This window comes from Nannospalax galili, unplaced genomic scaffold, assembly GCF_000622305.1.
Source record: "Nannospalax galili isolate Female #2095 unplaced genomic scaffold, S.galili_v1.0 scaffold39, whole genome shotgun sequence".
Classification (NCBI taxonomy): domain Eukaryota; kingdom Metazoa; phylum Chordata; class Mammalia; order Rodentia; family Spalacidae; genus Nannospalax; species Nannospalax galili.
The window spans coordinates 5,321,350-5,345,216 of NW_008346683.1; the positions used below are offsets into that span (position 1 = coordinate 5,321,350).

A 23,867-nucleotide genomic window follows, 5' to 3' on the forward strand; every position below is an offset into this window, starting at 1 on the left:
GTGTGCGGAGGTGAGGGGTAATCTCCAGCACCATTTACAAACAATGAACATTTCAGGGTACCTGTTCTCTGGAAGGGCATCTTGCTTCAACTGGAAATTCTCATTTACAGCTATTTCATGAGCAAGGGTTAAGTTTGATAGATTCCTGACCATCACTTCATCAAACGTTACCGCCCTAGGAGGACTTGTTGCTGAAAAAACAAACAAAGGTCAGCCAATGCTGTAGAACAGAAATTGACATCCAATGGAATCTCCCAGTATATAAAGTTTGACTTAATCTAATATAAATTCCAGGGGTTTACATGTAAAGAGAATGTACACTAAAATAGGTGGGCTCACTTAATACAGACTTAAAAAATTGTAGCTTGTTACCATATTTGTTAATGAATTTACAAATGTTCCTAAGACAAACTCATTAAGATAGGGCCATTATAACTTAATTTTAAAACAAATCACTCGATGCTTATGGGTACACGTATGTATTATAGAGAGGATTGGTAAGGTTATTATTTTTTATAGATTTTTTGTGTATTTCATACAGAGCATCCCAAATAATCTTAATCATCTTTATACTGCCATCCCAAATGGCACCCTCCCATAGCCTCCCTCCCCCGACTGGAGCCCATATACTCTGTCATCCCTGTTTCTGCCCACTGTGTTATCAGTGCCCCCAGCCACTCCCTAGTGCAAGTCCATCTACTGAGTCTAGTCAGCCTATCTAGAGTCTCTTGTTTTAGGAAGATCAGCTCTTCTTCACCTAGCAGCAATCAGTTGCCAACATTCCTTTAGATAAGATTGGGGTCTGCTGTTCATTTTCCCAGTTCTATGCTGGGTTATTGTCTGCCTGAGTTTGCATGGGACTTGTGTATGCTGACACCATTGCCATAGAATCATACGAACAGGTTCCCAGGAGCCTGTAGGACTCTGTTTCCATATGGTCATTCCCATCCTCCTAGGCTCTTACAATCTCTCTGCTCCCTCTTCTGAGATGGTCCCTGAGCCTTGGGTGGATGAGGTATTATCAAGGGAGAAATGGGGGAAATGAGGGCACTTTAAATGGGGAAACCATGTTAGCCAGTGAGAAAGATAATAATGCCTAGCTAGTTTTAAAAAAAACAGAGGGAATTATATTAGTCCAACAACCTACTGACAAATTATGCATACATTATCTCTACATGAGTTCATGTGTATAGCTGAAGGCTACATAACAAGAAACAGTGCCAGACAGGAGATACCTTCGAGTTGTTGGCCAGGGTGGTCCAAGAGACTCCCAAAATTACTCAGGCTATTGCCACACCACTTGATAGCCTCCCAGAACCTGAAGGTAAGACCCTACTGCCGAAGACAACAACACATGTCAGATAAGACCCTACTGCCGAAGACAACAACACATGTCAGACACAGGATTTGGAGAAATAGAGCTACAACTGACCTGGAAGCCACTTCCCTAAAGGCGAGCTCTCATAGCTTTGGAGAACGCTATGAAAGTGCCCAGGGAAAACATCAACAGATGATCTAGCACCAGCTTCAAGACCAAATAACCACATCAAAGGCCAGCACAGCATACGTCACTGCTGGTGCAGTAGTATCACTTTTATCTTGGGGGCAAGCAACAGCTACCTAATTTGACTAAAAGCCCACTCAAAGGGAGGAAACGCAAGTGTGGTACTGTAACATAACCTAATACACATGGCTAGAGTGGTCACAGATCTTAAAGAAAACCCCAAAACTCACAGCACTAGACTAATATGATTTCTTACTATGTGCAAATACGTATCCTTATATTTACAGACAAATATCCCAGTCACCATTCATCAAAGAAGCTCATTTTGCAGCAGAGACTAATACCAAGTACCACAACTGGTCTCACACAGACATTGTCTATGAGTTGCCCAGGCCTAAGGGACACATCTGCAATGCAACCTCTACACCTAAGGCTCATGGAACACAGAACAGGGATAAAGAAGGGGACACTAAGGAATCAGTTCTCAGTAATGAAGCTCCTCATGCAGCGGAGGGCCAGGAAACAAAAGGTCACAAATGGCCAAAGTGTAGAGATCAAGAGTCTGCTAAATAATGATCCTTGGACAGGACCCCTTTATTAAAGATTTTTTTAAGCTATAATTCCTGTAATTCCTAAATGTGTTAAGCAGTGAGGTACAATTCCAAGTTCTGCCAGTTGGTAGCTATCACCTGAATTCACTGGTACTTATCTCCTCACAGACTTCCTCTGAGGTGATTAATTAGTCATTTGAAGTAAAGAGCATAGAAGAACTCAATAAATAAAGTAAAAGTATATTTGAAAAGATTTTTTTAAGCTATAATTCCTGTAATTCCTAAATGTGTTAAGCAGTGAGGTACAATTCCAAGTTCTGCCAGTTGGTAGCTATCACCTGAATTCACTGGTACTTATCTCCTCACAGACTTCCTCTGAGGTGATTAATTAGTCATTTGAAGTAAAGAGCATAGAAGAACTCAATAAATAAAGTAAAAGTATATTTGAAAAGCTGGATAATATCAGTAGGAATGTAATAAAGAATTTTAGTTATTTCTAGATACTATACTAATAAACTGTTCTAATAAATCAGGTTTACAAAACTGAAAATCTGTTTCAGTTAATTAAAATCACCTCAAACAAAGGTGCTGACAAGTAATACTTTCCTATTTTTTTTTTAAGGAGGAGAGGAAGAGAAAGTGTTGAGCAGTGAGGAGGAGGACGAGAAAGGTGATGTAGAGAATTGGCAGACCCTTCTTCAGGATGCCTAGGTACCCTGATGCCAGATGCACAGGCTCCATACACTGCTAAAAGGGAGGCAAGATGTGGAATGGGGTGGCTGCTTTAATGCTTTTGCCAACTCTACCTCAAGATTCTCCTTCAGAATGTCTACACAATTTGGTCCAATAATCTGATGATATCCAGAGGAAATTCCAGAAGGGCTTTATGCACCAAGACGTTCACAGAACACCATTTATTAAGAACAAAACCAAAATGGAAACCAACTGTCCACTGACAAACCAACAGGTAAGTACACTGATGGTCTGTCCTCTTCATGAAGTGGTACAGCCATGAGAATGGTATTTAGAAGTCATGCTTTCAAGAGTATATGTTTTAGTTATGGTGCCAAGGGAAAGAGTCCATACGTGTCAATGTGAAGGACAAAGATCTGGCTAAGTGAGGCCAGCTTCACATCTGGATGACACTATAAGAAATAGCTTCTTTTCTCTATCCTATGGATTTTCCAAGTTTTAAAGAACATAAGAATCTTAAATAAATACATATAACCAAAAAATGGTGGGGTTTTTTTTTTCAGTCTTTTTAAGACAGGGTTTCCCTGTAGCCCCAGCTGGTCTAGAACTCACTATGTAGACCAGGCTGGCCTTGAACTCACAGAGATCTGCCTGCCTCTGCCTCCGGTGTGCTTGGAATAAAGGCCACCATGCCCAGCCCAAAATCTTTCTTTTGAAGTGGGCATGTGATCTCATTAAACAGCAATTGAAAACAAATGAGAACAAGGGTGTAGCAAAACCATCTGCTTGACACATCCCCAGTGTCCCCAGATGAAAAAACATCAGTTGCTTTTCCTACCTTAGCTTTGCTAGTTTAAGGTATTATATACTTCCTAGACAAAATGTTTATTTAAAACTTAAATTTTAAAAAGGGCAAAGTCATGTGTGTTGGTTTATACCGCTAATCCTTGAATAAGGGAGGGCTGAGGAGAACTGCCATTGTGGGTTACTGTGAGTGCAATCTTCTGGAAGGTAGGAGGGATGTGTGCTGGATAGCTTTAGTTGTCAACCTGACAACCTGGGTTGAGGGAGCCTCAATTAGGGAATTGCCTCCATTGGACTGACCCGTGACCATGTCTGTGGGGCATCTTCTTGACTGTTGAGTGATGTGAGAGGGCCCAGCCCACTGTGGGTGGTGGTACCCCTGGGCAGGTGGGCTTGTACTATATAAGAAAGCAGGCTGAGCAGGGGCCAGGGAAGCAAGTCAGTAAGCAGTGTTCCTGCACCGTCTGCTCCAGGTTCCTGCCCTGAGCTCCTGCCTTGGCTTTCCTTGATGATGGACTGTGCTTGTAAGTCAAATAAATCCTTTCCTCCCCAAGTTGGTTTTGGTCAGAGAGTTTTGTCACAGCAACTGAAAACAAATTAGAACAAGGGAGTAGCAAAACCACCTGCTTAACGCATTTCCAGTGTCCACAGATGAAAAGAAAAAAGTGCCCCTCCCCAATTCTCACACAACCCACAATGTAGTAATTCTCCTGGTGGGTTGGATTGAGGGGTGGGGGGTTGCAACAGCATTTGAAATCAGCAGGAAACCCTTCAGATTATTTCACTTCCTGCCTGCCTTTCTGTAAGGGCAAGTTTCCTTCCACGTGAATCAGAAAAATAAAAATTAAAAATTAAAAAAAAAGACACATTTGACTTCATTCTAATTTGTACAAGGTGATCACAGGAGAAATGTCTTTCCACCATTTGGAGACAAGACAGACAGGGCTGGGGTAGGATACATGGTCAAAAGAAACAAATTAAAGACACAGATCAAAATGAAAACCAGCAAGTTAAAAACTGCTGCAGCCTCTTATTGAGAGCACCAGCCTGCTCGGCGGTCTGTAGCACTGCCTGGTGCACTAGCCAGGACAGCGAGGCAGTGCTCCGTGCTCAGTATTTCTGAGCTATCAAGTCCATCCCACACTGGTGCCAGAGCCTCTCTGCCCTCACCCTGCTCCCCAGTTGCTCACAGGCAGGAGAGCTGGATTTGCTGGAGGAGTCGCTGGTGAAGCTCTGCCTGGAGCACTCATAGTCACTGAGCGAAGCCATGCTTTCGGAGAACCTCGAAGACTCGGAATCGCTCTGCTGGTCCTCGCTCGCACACTGCTTCTCGCCGTTAAAAGGCATTTTGTGTCGCTTGGGTTCAGATTCAGAAAGGGAGCACCTGCACAGACACACAGACCCCGCTTCAACGTTCTGCAACAAGGCATCAGCTTCCCCCATGCATCTTCCGATGTAGGCAACAGTGCCCACAGAGTAACAGATTACCTCATCCTTCCCCCAGCACCCTGGCTAGGCTGTCACAAGACCATCAAGACTGCCTTCCACAAAAGGGGCTTCACAGCCACTTCCGTGCAAATGTGGAGCAGCTCTAGGCAATGACAGACCCTTTAAACACCCAAGCAGAGTACAGCTTGCTCCTTGGTTGTTGCTGAAACACGGTAAGAGTGGGGCTCCTGGGTCAGACTGTGGATTCTGTCCTGGGGAGGTTACTGAACCACCTGCTTCCATTGAGGAAACTAGATTCAAAGACTGACCTCAAGGGTTGCATGAAGACTGTAGAGGATTTCATCACAAGGCTTGGCACAGCACTCAAATGTTAGTTGCTAGCACTGTCCTTAATGCTTTGTTTTAAACCAAATAGGTTTAGTTGGTGAGATGGCTCCGTGGGTAAAGGTACTTGCTGCCAAGCCAGACAACCTGAGTTCAATCTCCAGAACCCACAAGGTGGAAGGAGAGAACTGACTTCCCACAAGTTGTCCTCTGACCTCCACACGCACCCAAGCTCACACACAAACATATTCTCACATACACAAGATACATATAAAAAATTTTTTTCAAAAAAAATTTAATGCCAGTAAAAATGAATGTTATCTATGAAAGCAAGCAAGGAAAAGGCTGAATTTTTCTTTGTTCAGGGCCCTACTTTAGGGAAATGTCTGAGTCATTCACTGGTACAATAAACTGCTCCCTGTTTTAGTCTTTGGGGTCCCATTCTCTAAGCTTACAACAATTGCTTCATCAAGCTGGACTTCAGTGGCACAGTGGCATTGCTACTTTGGTCCCAGTCCCTATCTGGGAGATATCACTCATCTCCCCAGGAATACTGCCACACAATGGTGGGGGGGGACTAGAGGGTCTGCAGGAGACAGATCCTCTTTTTAAACTTTTACAAAAACTTTATTGAGAATTTAATGCATGCATATAAGGTGTTTTGATCAAATCCATGCTCACTCCCTCCCCTCCAACATTCCCCCCTCTGAAGAGGTAACCCTAAAATCTTTTAAGGATTAGATAAAAGCTCCCAAATACTTTTGACATTTTTGGCCTTTGGAACAGAGTATGTTGTTAAAAGGCCCAAGGACATTTTGATTTTTAGTCCAGAAACTGGCTACATTTCTTTGGGGTCTTTTTACCCTAACTGCCTAGCCAATTCCTACCTCCTATTCTTATCATGCCATCCTCTGAAGGGGTTACCCAAATTGCCAACAGGGAATTGGGACACAGACCACTCTGGCTTCTTCCATGCTGAACAGGGACACAGGGTGAGGCAACTGAAGTACCCCTTCAGTGGGTCTAAATTCACTCACATGGCAGGAGAGAACTTCCATAAATCCTCTGACTTCTACACAGGCATGTGACACATACCCACACAAACACCCTCGCATGATAAATACATGAATGTAAAAAACAGTTTTAATAAATAAAATATGTTCAAACTTGGCCTCTTGGTGCCTCTGTGAGCCTCTGAAGGGAAGGAGAGACTGATGAGATTCTTGCTCCGAAGTGTGCTTCCTCCCTTATTTTTTATGAACTACCACAATACCTGTTACTCAGTTTGTTTTTAAAAACTTATGAAGCACCTAGCAACTAGCACAACCTGATGAGTATATAGGAACACAGGGTTCTAATTCACTGGATAGAAAAACAGACTCCAAGTGACAAAGACTTACTGAGCCATGCAACCAGTCCCTAGGTTCTAAGTGCTGTTTCTCAGAAATCAGATGGCAGCCCAGGGAAGGAATCAGGCTTGGCATAACCTAGAAAGATCATGGCACATGGATGCCAGGCCTGGACCCAAGACAGCCAGTCAGTACTGTGAGGAAGTTGGCCTTGATATGGCATCAGCTGACATTTAAAAAGGAAACTCTGCCCAAGGGAAAAGGCACCTCAAACCCTGGATGGACCAGAAGGATAGAGTTCACTGCCTCCTTTTACATTGTATTTATTTTATGTGTATGAATGTTTTGCCTGCGTGCATTTAAGTGCAACCATGTCATACAATGCCTGCAGAGTGTACAACAGGACATAGGATCCATTGGAATTGGGAGTTGCAGGTGGCTGTTAGCCACCATGTGGGTGCTGGGAACCGAATCTGGGTTCTCTGCAAAAGCAGTCAGTGATCTTAACTACTGAGCCATCTCTCCAGTCTGCCAATGTCTCCCTTTAAACCTGAACCAGCCCAAGCAATGAAGGATGCCGCACCTAGAAAGTGAAACCTTTAACAATGCATACTACGGTCAGAAATGCCCCTGTGGTCTCTTCAACGAGTCTGTTAAAACTGACTGAGTACCTACTATGCACCCGGCACTGGGAAAAGTAACTGAACAAAATAGACAGGGCCTTATTCTCACAGTTCTCAAGTCTATAAAACTATGTGTGCCAGATGCTAGACGATGAAAAATGGGAAAACGGAGTACTGCTGACGCGCACAAGAAAAAAGAGGGAGAATCGGGACTAAGGGGTGTGGGAGGTAGAGATCCAGACTTTTTCAGACAAACAGCAATTTCAACTCCAGTGGTGAAAGGAACAAGCCTGAGGGGCTACTCCAAAGACAAAGGCCCAAGGGCGTTTCCACCTTGCTTCATCTAACAACCCTCTTCAGTCCTCACACTCACAGCAATGCACCTCTGCCTAGGCCAAAACTTTTACAAGCAAAAACCAGATACCTGCCTCTGCAGACTGAAGAGCACGGAGGGGGGAGGCTGCCTTGCAGAGCATTCACTCTTAGAACCCCAAAGCCAACCACCAAACACACAGGCTATAAAACAGCCTTCAACCTGTTTCTCTTCAGTGGTAAGACAGCTTCCTCTGTCCTATGAAAATAAGTTTCTGCCTGAGCTTTTACTCCAGTCTGCTGCAGGAAGGCACGAGAGAGGCGATGGGAAAAGAGAAGCCTCTATAAGCCACTCGCTGCTACTAAAACGTGAATCGAAGTAGAACGTGCCCCCTCCCCAGTTTGTCATCTCTCTGCCATTTCACCTCCATTGCTGGGACCTCTTGAAAGTGCTCCCTGCCACAGGAGGCCTCCCTGCACCCTCCAGTCACAGCACGTGGCACTCCTCTTAGTAGATCTGCAGCACATCTGCATCTCGTCCCAAGGATTTGCACTGGGCAAAGGAGATGGCTCAGCAGGTAAAAGCGCTTGCTGTACAAGCATGAGAACCTGAGTTTAAATCCCCAGAACCCACATCAAAGGCTGGGTTCGGTGTGTGCACCTGTAATCCGATAGCTAGAGGAAGGGACAGGAGATCTCTAGGGCTTACTGGCTGCCAACCTGGCTCCTTGTTCAATGAGACCCTCAAATAAGGTGGAGTAGGAGAGCTTGGGTATGCACACTCACCCCACACAAAAGCACCTGCAGCTATTTTCTTCCTGTGGCTAATTCTGAACCTTCTTAATAAGGCAGATACTGTGCCCTGTCTACCACCAGTGCCAAATTTATGACAAGTATTCAGTGTCAGCTGAATCACAATCATTGAATCCTATTTGGTACAGCTTCAACTAGAACATTTGCAAACTGATAGCCCTACACATTTACATGCCCTGGCCAAATACAAGCCCTGGTGTGGAGACTGCCACCTACGTCTGGCTTATTCGACTTAAAACTCAAAAGCTCCTAGGGCCTTGTCACACTCGAGTGTCTTGTGTATCCACCACATTTTCTTCAGGCGCCCCCCCCCCCCCATAATATAACAACAGTGCCACGAGTGCTCTGTCCTTGCTCTTTCTCCACTCCAACTGCCCTAGATGAGCAGATTTGGGGCTGTTTTTCCAAGTAAACATGAATAGAAACTTAGTAGTTATAACTGCCCAATTTATTTTTCTATTCCACTGGACAGCATTTGGTAGTTTATTTTTTCATCAAATTTAATAAGGCAGCCAAGGACAAAGACTTTAAAAATAAAAAGCTTTAGGTTAAAAGTTAGGAGTCCAGGGCTTGGGGTATGACTGCTGTGTGACTTTACATGCATCACGCCTGCTCTCCTCACATTTTTGTTGTAGTTTTGAAATGGTTGGGCTGATTATATTCTTTCAGGGGCTGCTGGAGAGATGATTCCACAGTTAAGAGCACGGGCTGCTATTGCAGAGGAGGGTTTGGTTCCCAGCACCTACACAGCAGCTAACAACCATCCATAACTCCAGTTCCAGGGAATCCGATACCCTTTTCTGACCTCTGGGGGCATTACATGACACAAGTACACTTACATACATGCAGGCAATACAGTCATACACTTAAAATAAAAATATAAATAAAAGATTAAAAGATTCTTTCAGTTAGGAATTGCTAAGATGCTCCAAGCCAGAGTTCCATGAGGCATCATGAGAGATTGAGAAAAGGAAGCATGGTTACAGCAAGCACGTTTAACTGTCTGCAACTATGCTCTGCACCAATGTGTCACTGGAGGGAGAATCTCTGACACAACAGTAAATGTAAGAGCTTTGCCCTGCCTTAAAGTTCCTGTTCAGTGATAGACGTGCCCAGGTTAGAACAGGATCTACTATATCTGAGCAGAAGCTTGCCGTTGAAGATAAGGTGCTCACTAGTACTCTGTTAGGAAATTGACTATTTCTTATACAGGTAACCCAGAAAGCCCAGCTTACAGGGTTTGGGATGAGATTTCATTTAGTTAATACAGAGGCGTGCTTGGGCCTGCGTGGCACAGAGAAAAGAGGACACAGATGACGATTTGCTTTTGTTTGTTAGTATCACCCTGGGCATTAACAGAGCTAGAAGAACAATTTTATCTCAAGATAAAACCACACTCCCCTACAGAAAAGCAAGGCTGGCAGTTAACCCAGAACAGAACTCTTGTACTTGTCTGAAATATAAAACCCCAAAGCAAATGGTCCATCCCAGTGTAAATGGGCTTCTGCAATGCCTTTACACCTACTCTTACCTTTCTTGGTCTTGGGTTTCCACGTGAGTCATCTAGGGACAAGGCTACTACACTTAAAAGCACTTGAGGTAATTAGACTGCTTTTAAAACTATTTTGGATTCTCTTAGTCTGATGATGAGTCATGAAAAAAAAAAGTATTTTTCATACTGACAAACTTAGATCCACCTATCTATGAGACAATGCAACTCCCAAGTAGACCAAGCAACACTTCTGTAATATGGCATCTCATCCTACCAGGAGGCTCACTGGTCAAAGGTAAAGACACAAGATAATGCCAAGAAAAGTTCCATCGCTACATGCAAAGGACTGCTAGTCCAAGAAACTGAAGTACTATCACAGTCACATTTACTATATCATTCCATTACTTCACAACATACAGTTTTTTTTGTTTGTTTGTTTTTGGTTGGTTGTTTGTTTTGGTCTTTTGGAGACAGGGTTTCCGTGTAGCCCCAGGTGGTCTGGAACTCAACATGTAGAGCAGACCAGACCAGTCTTGAACTTACCTCTGCCTCCCAGTCACTCAAAACATAGTTTTATGTCATTCCTTCTCAAGGCGATGACTAGAATGTGGCAGGGAAATATTTATTATTGAATAAATGCATGGATGAATGAATGTCAGGTTAACTGCTGACATTTTAGAGAAGAGGGAATGGATACAGCGACCCGAAGGGGCTAGTCATCTGTCCCGCTACAGACAGGCAGGAGATCAGTTTTCAGTTTGCTCATAACCCCTCAGCTTACTTTCTTCATGAAGACTTTATTTCCTTCTTTCCTTTCTGAAAACTCTGTTTCTGTAAATGACTCTGTACGGGTGCAGGATTGTAAAGACACACCACTGTGAATTCATATAGAAGCAGTAGGAACACTGGGTAGATCAGGCAGACAGGGTTCTCGATTCTAACTCCTGATATGCAGACTGGGGACAGGGAACTTAGCTTGCAGAACTGTTGTAAAGATTAACTGAAATAGCCTAAATCAAGAATTTAAGCCAGGCACAGTGGTGCACAGCTTTAATCCCAGCACTGGGAGGCAGAGGCATGCAGATCTCTATGAGATTGAGGCTAGCCCAGTTTATATAGCAAGTTCCAGGTCAGCTGGGGCTACAGGGGGACCCTGTCTTAAAAAAGAAAAAAATTCAACAAAATTAAATCTTATTAAGTTATAAATACTGAAAATCTCAATGTCATAAAAAAAACAGGAGGCTGAAGATACAATCTAAATAAATATACTCGATAACTGAACTGGTTTAATGGTGTCTTCTGGGGTCTAATAGGAAGTGTTAGGTCATGAGGGCCCCACACTCACAAGTGGATTAAAATCTAAGGCTATAAATTTGATCTTTTGTGCTCTCCCTTGCCCATGGGATACATTCCCCCATATTATAATGGAGCAGGAAGACTCTCAACAGACATTGGTCTCTACACTGGACTTCCTAGGCTCCCAAACTTATGAGCCAAATAAATTCCTGTTCACTGTAAATGAGTCTGTGGTGCTGTTTTATGGAAGCACAAAATGGACTGAGACAGAACACTGGACCCAGAAGGATGGCTGTGGCTACAATGAGCACCTGAAAAGGGAGAAGAGAAAAAGAAAGGACCCAGAAGGATGGCTGTGGCTACAATGAGCACCTGAAAAGGGAGAAGAGAAAAAGAAACATGCCCGTGTACTTACATCACCTCTGTGCGCGTCTGAGACTGCTTTACCACTTTGTGACTGATTTTATACTTTAGGACACAGTATTCACCTTTATAACAGTTTTATGAATGCTTACTAAAAATTTGTGATGTCAGGGGAATCAGAACTAAATGAAGAATACAAAGACCTCAAAACTATCTTGAGAAATGAATACCACAGCTCTCTAGCAGAACATTTGTTCATACCTTGCTTGCTAAGATGCCTGCAATAAACTCTGTTGTTAAAGACTGTCTTAACTCGTGCCCTAAACATCTGCCTCTGCAAACATGTCTACAGAAGGAATTCCCCCGCAATGGTTTTAGGCACATAAGCATCTGTGCTGGTGATCATGTAGACCAAAACTTAAACAACCAATGTTGTAACAGTTTAAGAATGATGAGGGGAAACCTATAAAAACAGTGAAAGAACTAAACTAGGGGCTTGAGCTTTCAGGAGGAAACTCTGCTCGAGTCCACCAGTGTGAATACACTTTTCTGATTTCTCCACTTGAATCTCTTGGGTACCTTCGCTATGCATTTGGGGAGGGGAGGTCCCATGCCTCAGTTTCCCATAACAGAAGGAACTTATGGGTAGAACTAGAAGAATCTGAAGGAACAGTCTAGAAAAGCCTAGATTGATGAGGACAGAGCAACTGTGGTGAGGGCTGAGAAGGTAAGGGCTCCAGGGAGAACCTAATCATCTGGGGCATTACCCAGAAGTTATGGAGGAGAATGTTAAGAGAAACAGGGACAGAAAAGGAATTCTGATGTCTCAGAAGGAAATGAGGGACAGAATTAGCAGCTGGAATAACAATATTCTGCCACAAGGTGGCACAGAACTTGGCAGATCTGCCAGATTTTGACCACATCCAAGGGCTTTACAGAAGGAACTGCAAGAGTCATGAACTAGAACATTTAAGTGAAGAATTTTCTAAGAAGACTATCCAGGGATCTGTGTCGTCTTCATTTTTTTTTTTTTTTTGGTCTTTTTGAGACAGGGTCTCTCTGTAGCCCCAGCTGTCCTGGAACTCACTATGTAGACCAGATTGGCCTCAAACTCACAAAGATCAGCCTGCCTCTGCCTCCCAAGTGTGCCACCATGCCCAGCTTCTTTTAAGCACATATAGCCAGATGTAAGGGGAGAGATAAAAAGAGAGAAGAAAGCGCTAAACGTTCATAGCCTGATCACCTGAAGAGTGAAGACATCCTTAGACTAGTAAACCAAGGATATGGCCAAGGGCATTTTGCTGAAGGTGTCAGATGACCTTCATCAAGACAATAAAAGAAAGCCCTCAAAAACATTTCGGAGATCTTCAAGGCTGCCCTTCCCATCACAGATCCACAGCAGGACCTTTGAAAGCAAGGTTTCCAGACAGGTACTCACAGGACCTCAGTATTTGCTCCCCTCTGCTGCCTTAGGACTCCGCTTAAATCTGGTTCATCACTCCCTTGGCTGCCCTAGCCATGGCTCATATAGATCCCTGTGTGGTTCAACCCACAGACCTGGAAGATAACAAGGCCTTGGCCTTGTTAGATGATGCCAATTCTGCAGCCACATAGAATGCAAGAGCTGTGGGACCATAGTGACCTTCACCATGATTCCAAAGGACGTACTGAATGGCCTGGGGATCCAGCAGAAACTTATAGCAGGCACGCAGCCACTACAAAGAGCCCCGACTAGGTCAATGCCCAGTGGATCTAATGGGTCAGTGCTGCCACAGAGGCCCCAGGACTATAGGCCTATCAGCATGAAACTCTTCCCTAGGGACCTATCAGTATAAGATTCCAACCTATGAAAGCTTTGGCAGTCCACAGTAGTGCCTATGCCAAGAATCTGGAGGTTCAAATACTCCCCTGGTATACAGAGAAGATAGAACATGGAATCAAAGATTATTCTGGAGCTATAAGATTTAATATTATTTTACTTGTTAGTTTTGAACTCACTTGGAACCAGTTAACCCTCCCAACCCATTCACTTATTTCTCCCTTTATGAATGAGAATGTCTATACTAAACCTGTCCTGCCCATGTATTCTGGAAGTAAGTAACTTCTCTTGATTCCACAGGCTCATCAAACCTAGACGTTTGTCTCTGGATTGGTCAGATCTCCTTACCCACTCCCAATTTAGACTTCGGCTTTTGAGCTGGTGCTGATAGACTTTGGAGCTAGAAGGATGGAGCAAATGTATTTTATTAAGTGAGGACACAAATTTCCTGGGGTGGGTGGAAGTGGGATGCTACTATTTGAATATGTTCCCCCAAAAGCCCATGTTAGAAAACCAATCCCAATTGGACAGCACTGGGAGGTGGGACCCAACGAGAGGTTGAGGTCAGGAGGGCTCCACACTCATGAATCAATTAATGCCAATTATGGAGGCGTATGAGGCCACAAGTCCAGTATTCTGTTTTCTACCCACCCTTGTCCACGTGATGTTTTCTATCAAGAAGGTCCTTACCAGGCGCCAGCTCCTAGAACATGGACTTCCCAGTCTCCACAAGGACAGAAAGAAAACCCTATCCATTGTAAATTACCCAGTCCTTGGTGTCACAGCATAAAATGAAAACATGAACTGAGTTAATTAAGTGATCAGATACCAAATCCTGTACTGGACAAAATAAATGCTAAAAAGGCCACAGTGGTGATGACATTGTTACAACACTGAATCTGCTGTCTGTGTTCCAATGTTAAACATGAACTTGATATAAAGTTGATAATTTCACTGTGGTTATATAATTAGGCCTTCCTGTGTTCAACTTTCAAATGATTCAAATGGAAAAAATAAAATAAGGCACGAGAGACACAAACGGTTAGTGAGGAAATCTCAGTCAAAGGTAGGTAACAAGGTATATTTAGTACTACTCTCACAACTTTTCCCTGTAAATTTGAAAGTATTTCCAGTTAACTGGTTAGAAGAGAAGAGTTGAACTGAAACTGATTCTCCCACTACTGTCATAGCTTGGACAGGACTAGAAAGCTCTGGGAAGACACTCAAGCCCTTTCCCAACAGTGCCTAGAGAGCGAACAATGAGGCACAGCTCTTCCAAAGAGGCAAAATCAACCAATCCTTTAAGAGTTGTCTCTGAGTGGTTTCTGTTTCCTAAGATATCTCTTGGCTGTGCATTACAATCTGTTCGTGACCTGGTCTCTGCCAATCCTTCAGGCTCTAGCCACAGCAGACTTTTGGGAGATTGGCAGACATGCCAAATATCCCACTTTGTCACTCAGATTTGGAATTTAATGCCACAACTTCAAGGTACTCTCCCCTGAAATCCCCACTTAGATGTAAATTAGCCATCCAGAGTTTAGATCACTGCCTGGGACAGACAGGAACTCGGTGAATATTCTTCCATGAACAAATTAGGCCACATTCATAATACTTGAGTTTTCAATCTGGTCTGCCCAGGTCACACCACTCACATTACCACTGTGTGGTCACTTAAAGTAGCAGCATAACTGTTGTCTGCCTATCTGCCTTCCCCCTCAATTTTAAGCTGCTATGCTAAGACGGTACAGTGTTCCTTCTCCAGTGCCCATCTCTGCACAATTCCAAGGCTAGCAAAGCCTCAAAGTCCCAGGAAGTTAAAAAATACTTTACATTGCACCACTGAACTCTTCAAGACACTGGCTGCTACTAAATAGTAAGAATCAGAGCCAAAGTTATGGAGGGCTTATTCTGACCTCAATAATGAACACTCTATAAGTGCTTTAAATATTTTATTTCCTCAAATCTGAAGCAGAACTGTGTTAGCTAGGTAGTAAAATACCTCTTGTTTTAAAATAGGAACCTGTGGATCAGAATACGATATTACATTACTTGCACAAAGGTTCAGAGCAGTGTAGAGGCTCAACTCAAATCCAGGCAGTGGGGTGGAAGCCTACGGCTCATGCTCTCTGCACTCTGGCTGGAGGAAATGTGTGCTTCCATTCTCTCCATTCCCACTCTGCCAAACTGATCTGCCCATCATCACACAGACACTTCCACATGTTGTAGCAAGATGACCTTTCCCTGGAGTAGCCGACCAAGTCCTATACTGTGAAAGGCATCACAGAAAGACACTGTCCAATAACTTTCACCCAACCCACTATAGGGACAAAAATCTTCTATCAGGGTATCATTTTTTATGCACTGCAAAATCCCTAGCTAAAATCCAGGTATTACCAAAAGGGTTTTAACTGCTTATAGCAAGTGAGTCAGAAACATTTTGAAGTGGATTATTCAGATTACTCAGTAGGGTCCTGAGGAATAGAATTCATCTAGTTAAAGTCAGGCCATGGAGAAATGTCAAGAAATATTTAGTGAGTACCATCGTTCAAGACCAGATCAAAGTCAGGCCGAAGAACAAGTGCTCTCATAGGTTCAGCCTAGGACAAGGGGGTTGAGGGTAAGACTGGGCTCTGATGGTAAAAAAAAAATTGCAGAGGCTAGAAATGTTCCATCTTCTGAAAAATGCTGCCCGTTAGCACCAACCCACAGTAAAGCAAAAACCACAGAACAGAGAGATGGTCTTTGCAACCAGCAATTATACAGTAATGGTCTTTATCAAAAATCAGAGCCCACAAAGAGCTAGACAAAAGCCAACAAACCAGCCACTGTCTAAAAAGCAGGTGTCCATGTGCCACATGCCATCATAGCATCAGAGATGTGCTGGATAGCTTTAGTGTCAACTTGACACACCTAGGTTGAGGGAGCTTCAATTGGAGAACTGCCTCCTTAGGACTGGCCTGTGGCCATGTCTGTGGGGCATCTTCTTGATTGCTGAGTGATGTGGGAGGGCCGGCCCACTGTGGGTGGTGCTATCCCTGGGCAGGTGGGCCTGTGTTGCATAAGAAAGCAGGCTGAGCAGGGGCCAGGGGAGCAAGCCAGGAAGCAGTGTTCCTCCATGGCCGGTGCTTCAGCTCCTGCCTCCAGGTTCCTGCCCTGAGTTCCTACCTTGGGCTCCCTGATGAACTCTGACCCAGGATATGTAAGCTAAATAAACCCTTTCCTCTTCAAGTTGGTAGTGGTCAGAGTATTTTGTGACAGCAATGGAGAAACAAGCCAGAACAGGGGAGAAGGATTTCTAAGCACTTTCGTCCTGGAAAGCACTCTCCTCCCATTATGGCAGCCTATTTTAGCCCCTATGCTTCGCACTTGGGGACCCTCAGCCCCTCACAGACTGGCATGCTAGCTGCCCGCATATGACTGGGTCTCTACAGCCCTGGGCCATTTCAAGTCAGGCAATCTCCACTGGCTGCCAGGGTGATGCATGAAATCCCTAGAGGCAAGAGGAAAAGGCTAGTGGATGGGGGAGCCTTTGATCCCGGGAACCAATGATATATCCACATCATCAGTGGGCAGAAGACCAAGAACGCTGGGCTGGAAACCATGGTCCTGAGGGGCCCACTAGTGACATGGACAGTTGTCTATTTTCTTCATGGTTAAGGTAGTAGGACAGCCATAAAAGAGAGTACTTCCCTAACTTAAGTCATTTGAGTACTTGTAATTTAGCAAACCCTTCGTTGCGTTTAAGTTCACGATCTGTGCTTTCTTTTCTCTGGTGCTGGGGATAAAAGCCACAATCTTGCACGTACTAGGCAAAGCACTGTCACCAAGCTATACCCCCGGTCTAATACATATGCTTTAAAAGGAAACTTCATGTTGTTGCAAAATCGCTCAGTTCGTGGAAGTTTTTTCGCCTCCATGCTAGCGTAAACACGTAACTATGTCATTCATGGGCCACCAAATCTCGCTACTAAGCCACCCAGAGTAGCATCAGCTCTGGGAAGCAGGGTCATCCGGAGGGTCGGAGCCCAGATGGGACTGGAGGGTCAAGTGCAGAGGATGTCCGCGGAGTCCCTCCCGCTCGCTCCCCCCACCGTCCTCCGCACGCCACGCCCCACCCCTCCAGCAGCACGTTTCCTGTCAAAACAAACGGGGGGGGGGACGAGATGGGGACGGTGGGGGCTGAGCCCAGAGCCGGGGAAACCAGGCAACAAACCCCAAACACAGGCCGCATCCGGCCCCACCGCAGAGCAGCCCCACTCAGTGAGGGCAGGGCCCGGGGCCCGGAGCCAGGAACGCAGGGACACGGGGGCGCAGAGATTGGGAACCCGGGGCCGTGGGGAGCGCTCGCCGTGCGGACGCCAGCGTCCGCTCAGCGGAGTGTAAACAGGAGCCAGGCCCGGGCACCTCTGGGGCCTACGTGACACCCCCGGGGGGGGGGGCCTCCACGTCCCGTTCCGACGGCCGCTGGGGCCAAACCCCAGGGCTGGCAGGGGACACAGAACCCCAGGCCACGACCCCGCCGTGCGGCAACGGAAACCGCCGGGATGCCCCAGGAGAAGCGCCCCTCCCTCCGTGTCCCCGTCCAACCTCAATCCTCCCCGCGACAGCTGCGCACCCGCTGGTCCCGCGCAGACACTCGGTGCAGGATGCGCGACCCTGTTCGGGGTGCTTCGCGTCCCCTCGCCCAGCGACAAAGACCCTAAGCCGTGCAGCAGCCCAACAGCCCCGACCCCTTCTGTCCGCCCCATGCGTTATTTAAAGGACCCGGAGGGACTCCGGGGACGAGACCATCTGCAAAAGGGGCGGGAGGGGGATGACGGTGCCGCTACACTGGGGACCAGGGAGATTCAGGCTGAGATAGCTGAACTCCCATGGAGTCACCCTATAATAGCACTTTTTCCTCGTGTTTCGATCATGAAGGCCCAAGATAGTTCATATCGGAGGGCGCTTTGACGCGAGAAGGCCAACTCCCCCCGTGAACAGAGAGTGGTACGGTCCCGGCCTGCCAGGGGCGGGGAGAGGAGTGTTTACGGAACTGGGGTGGTGCGGGGCGCTGGGGGCGGGGCCTAAGCGGCCGCCTGTAACTCTGCAAACTTAACCCCTGGGCTCTCCAAGTTCATCTGCCTGGGCGATGCTGCAAAGGTCCCTGCCAGGAGAGAAAATTTAGTGCTCGCACACCAACGTTCTCTTTAACCAGAGCAGTAAAAACTGAGTGTTCACCTTCACCCTGTGTATACTCACAGACAGGGCGAAGCAAACCATCAGCGTTCCAAGCTGGCTTTCCCACGCACCTCCGCGATCAAGCGCGTCATCCACGTTTGCCTACATTTTCACGTAAACAAGGGTCCAGATTTGTCCCTGAAACGCGCGATTAGCTTCTGGGAGCCACACCTATCCAAGTTCTCAGGACTTGAGTGTGCACGTGTGGAATGATAAGTGTCTTACTTCCTCAAAATAAGGGTTCCGCCTAGCTTGTAGAGAAATTTCGACAGTGGTTAATGTAAATAAATACTAGGAGAGACTTTTGTCAGGCCTGTTGTTCCTTGCTTCTCGGGACCTAGCTTCAGGGCGTTTAAAAAACAAACAAACAACAACAACAACAACAACAAAAAACCAAGCGTGTTTCAAGGCACTTGCTGTCAAGAGCACTTGCTCCTCTTCCAGAGGGTAAGAATTTGGTTCCCAGCGTGCGTTTGAGGGCTAACACCTGCCTGTAATTCCAGTTCCAGAGAATCTGATGCCTTCTTCTGGCATCCACTCACACAGACACACACATGAACATGAATGAAAACAAAAAATAAATCTTTTTTAAAAAGAGAAAATGCAGTCGATACTCAGGTCCTTTTCTACATCCTGCCGTTTTTTTATATCACTTCTTGGAATAAGCAGATGTCAGAAGCTTCCAGTTTCAAGACTTGCCAAATAACCACCACCACACAACTGGTATCACCACCCTAAAAAGCTCCACAATAAAAAGATTAACAAAATATACCTAAATTCCTGGTAACTGTGTGACACACACACTGTGTTCTCTGCTAGCTTTGTAGGAATATGCTAAGTATTGTTTTGTGCTATGACCTAACTAGAAACAGGTGAACATGAGTCAGTGTAGTTGTCCAGTCAACATAGGTGATCAGCTCACTGACCTCTGGGGATGATGCTTCTTTTAAAGCTCAAATATGTAACTCTCAAGACCACAAGGGAGCATTTTTTACCAAAGCAAGTGACTCAAGTTTCAGCATGTAGTGGCACAAGAACCTTGAGATGGAAGTGGGGTGAAGGATAATATCAGAGACCCAAGCTAGGTCTAGAATTGGTAGACAAATCTTCTGTCACTTTGATGTTACATAATTTAACAATTTGCAAACCCACTGATGAATTAGCTAACCTACTACTTTCAGCCTGATTTATGCTGCTAAATATAAGGCAGTTCCCTCAAAAAAACAAGCTTTGTATCACATCCTTACCACAAAGATCAATCATATAATAAAACCTTTCATGCTTCGGTTATGTTCATGACTTTCCATGGAGAGGGGACAGATATTTGAAAAGGAAACCTTTTCAGCAAGTAAAATAACATTTGATTTAAAGAAATCTTATTAGTACATCCAATTTTGGGTTTTGTTTTTACTTCTTCAGGTAGCATGTATCCCCAGCGGACCTCAAACTTGTAATCCTGCTGCCTCAGCCTCTGGAGTGCTGTGTTTACAGACATGTACCACCACACCCAGCTTTGCACCTAATTTTTGTAAATGACCTGTTTTGAACCATTAGGAGAACGCATGGTAGTATACTTTGTTTTCCTGATACAAATTCCATGGGAGACCAAATTTGATTTACTATCTTTGGTAAAAACAAAACAACCACCAAAAAACCCAACAATAACTTTGAGCAGATCAAAATTTTTGCGTGAAGAAATACACATACTCATTTCTGTTTTACACATCTGAAATCTGGGCTTTAGTTCCCTTCCTTCCCCCTCTTTGGTGGCAGTGGGGATGGGAGAGTCCCTTCTGTGATTTGTTTTCAGTGGTACTAGGGGTCAAAGCAATAAGCAATTGCTAGGCCAGTGTGCACTACCACTGAAACCTGTTTTCAATTATAATGAATTCTTGAAAATACTCAGAAAATTTTAAATGTAATTAGAATACACACTTGAGTTTGCTGTGGTGGAGCTGATGTAATGGAATACAAATTCAGCTGTAACACTCAGCAGCCCAGGGTGCCTAAGCAGGAGAGAATGAGGAAACGCTGTCATAATTCTGTCCTCTGTTTATCTCCTGCGGCTTGTGAGGCTTCTCTTCCTGGGTGGACCTGACTTCCAAGCTTCTTGTTATATGCAAGCTTCTTAACCAAGGCCTGCCATCTTTTCATTTGCACAAGCCCCTAACATTGGAGACCCTCCAGGCCTGGTCTAATGTTCCATTGCTGCTGTCCTGGCATTCTTAATACTTTTTGTGCATCTTCATTTTGCACTGGGCCCCACAAATTGCATAACTGGTCCTGATCTTACCACACAGAGTATGAGTCTCCAGTACCGGGGGCTTGAGCCTGGAGCCTTGCGTTCATACTAGGCAAATACCTACCACTGAACTGCATTCTCAGATCTTTTTCTTTTTCTTTTTTTTTCATTTATGAGACAAAGTCTCACTAAGTTTCCCAGACAGACCTTGAACTTGCCATTCTCCCTCCTCAAAGCCTAGTGTTTAAAAGATTTTTCCCCTTTAACCTGTTCCCAAACGCAAATCTATTATTTCATCTAGTATTCAGTTGAAGAAATCTATATCTATTCAATGCTAGAGAAGAAACAAAAAGCAAAAACAAACAAATAACAAACACAACAACTAGGTGTATCACAGGTTTTAGAGTTCATTTAATCAATTTCCAAGAATAATTTTGACTCTACATTATTTTGACCTCATGTTCTCTATTTTTTACATACTAATGCCTCACATAAGATGTGACTCCATTATACGAAGAAGAAGAAAGGTTAAATGGATTCTGATCTCCTTCTCTAGTGCTAGAGAGGAACTGAACAAAACATTAGTTGACGGGCATGCAGTAGAAAGCAGAGGGAAGAAAAGCAATTTGGCTAATAGACGTGTTAGATAAGTCATCAAATGTTCAAACAGCAACCACATACCTTCTGTTCAAGTTTGCTATGAACCTAAAATTGTTAAAAAAAATAAACTCTATTAAAATAGCTCTCTTGCGTGGTGGCGCGCACTTTAATCCCAGTGCTCCCGAGGCAGAGGCAGATGGATCTCTACGAGTTCAAAGCCAGCCTGGTCTGCATAGTAAGTTCCAGGACAGCTAGGGCTACAGGGAGACCCTGTCTCAAAAAGACCAAAATAATAATAATAATAATAATAGCCCCTCTTGTTGGTTGTATTTTTCCTTTGACCTTCAAGATAAATCAGATTTAAGTTGTTGACCAGTTTGACTATAAACTTGATCAATTTTCCAAAGCACCAAAACCAGTTTTCCCTGAACTCCACTGAACTGAATTAATATAAAGTCATTTCCCTTACCAGTTGTTTTCTACCTTCACATTTAGACACTGGCCAGATCCTGACCCTGTCACATAATAATAGACAAACAATTTTAGTGCTTCCTTCATGCACTGCGCCATTTCCTTCCACTTACCTGGACAATACAGTTCTCCAGTGGGATTCAAAAGAATGAGAAGCAGCTGTGTGGAGACCTATGTGGGAAGCAGGGAGGAAGTGGGAGGGGCCAAGGAGTACCAATGGGAGATCAAACAGCTGCTGGGTTCAGTCTCCTGACCAGGACAGTTCCTCTCCAGAGCCACCACTGGACCACCAGGCAATTGTTTTCTAAATGCCTTTGTAAGTAACCATACAGGCCCTCACTTTTAAAATCAAGTGGAATACTCAATGGGGTGGGAAAGAATTTTTAAAATAAGATGTAAAGCCTAGAAGACAGAAAGAAAACATTAAGAGATCTGACGCTTCAGACAGTGTTCAACTTCAAAACAAGTTACAGAACAGCAATTGCCATCCATGCCAAAAAGAGTTTATACTCTTTTATACTGGGGGCAGTTTACATGGACACTTTACATTTGAAATGCATCTAAGTGGACTGGAAGAAACCCACTGACAAGCAGATGCTTTAGGAAATGTTCCAGATTCATTAGCTGCACATTCAAATGGCTTGTTTCTTTTTCAGTATTCATTATTTCATACTACCATACCACGATACTACTCTTATCATTGTGAGTCCCCCAAGTATGCCTTACTGGAGGTAAGTTATTAACACTGTGCAATAGATGTCTTTCCTATCTCTTTTTCATTCGTGTTTAAGAAAAGCCATGGTAACAAACAGAGCTTTTCATACAAAGGATATAAAGGGAATGATTTGCGAAGATCTCTTAGTATGGTATGCTCACATTATTTATGCTGGATAGGGGATTACTATTTAGGTTGTTGTCTTCAAGCCCTACCTTCGTACATGGAATTTACTTTTATTTTGAACATGCTTTTGCTTCAACCTCTGACCTCTAAGGCCTTCCTTTTTTTGCTGATAAACTGGACAGGGGTCCTTTCTCTAAGTGGCATAGGCATTTGGAAAACAATTGCCTGGTGGTCTAGAGGCAGCTCTGTAACTATACCAGTTTTTGAGGATGACAAATTAACATTCAGATGCTGTTCACAGTAGTTTCTACCTGAGCTCCTGGGGACTCTAGTAGAACTATGGAACTAGAACAGTGAAAGACTTATGACCGAACTGGAAGATACTCAGTGGTGACTCACCCAGTTGGCAGGTAAAAATAGAAACAAGAAGAACTCATTCCAGGGCTTCTCTCCACAAAGAGGCATGCTCATGCATACGCATAAACACATGCATACAGTGTTACATGCACAGTTTTAGTTCTTGGCATGATCATCATATTTCCATAACAACATGTAAACAGCATGCCACTGTACCAACTAAGTGTCCAAAGTATTTATGATCACATTCCATTACCTAGTAGACTGCCCGGCCCAGGTACTGGGGTGGCTGTGCTTTCCAAGAAAGCAAGGAGAACAAAATACTGTTAACTATCCTAAAATATGAGGCTGTCACTCTTCCCAGCAAACTGTATGTAATTTGACCCTAAGCACACATGGCCTTCTGGATTTGGGGAAGGCTGAAGTATACAATCTGGGGAAGGCTAGGAAGAGAAGGCGTGACCCATGTTAGGTAAAGGCTTCCAGTGTACATACCCTCAGGTCATATATACACCTCAGCAACCCCTCAGCTATCTCGGTAAATAAGCTCAATAAAGTCATTGGCTCCCCAGTAAACTTTAATCAAACATTGGCTTGACACTAGAAACTTGAAAGGGAATAAGCATTGCTTAGTATCCTCAAGAAAAGAAGTCTCACAACAGATGGAAAATTTATTTGTTAATGCTATTATGTCTCACAATTATTTTTAAAAAAGAAAATGGGAATGTAAAAGATGTTAAAAGT

General features: G+C 44.3%; 1 protein-coding gene across 2 annotated transcripts in view; it reads right to left on the bottom strand.

The window, feature by feature from the left end:
• Tcp11l2 (t-complex 11 like 2) overlaps positions 1-18,146 on the bottom strand; it is a 48,246-nt gene extending 30,100 nt beyond the window's left edge. The window contains exons 1-3 of one of the 2 annotated variants that reach the window (XM_008843126.3): positions 17,980-18,146; positions 4,743-4,936; positions 62-191 (exon numbers count right to left, since the gene is read on the bottom strand). In XM_008843126.3, the coding sequence (XP_008841348.2) occupies positions 62-191; positions 4,743-4,936; positions 17,980-18,140 (485 nt within the window). In that variant the 5' untranslated portion in view covers positions 18,141-18,146. The remainder of the gene's footprint in view (positions 1-61; positions 192-4,742; positions 4,937-17,979) is intronic. The other variant, XM_017800621.2, reaches the window with a different exon arrangement.
• Between the last annotated feature and the right edge of the window lie 5,721 nt (positions 18,147-23,867).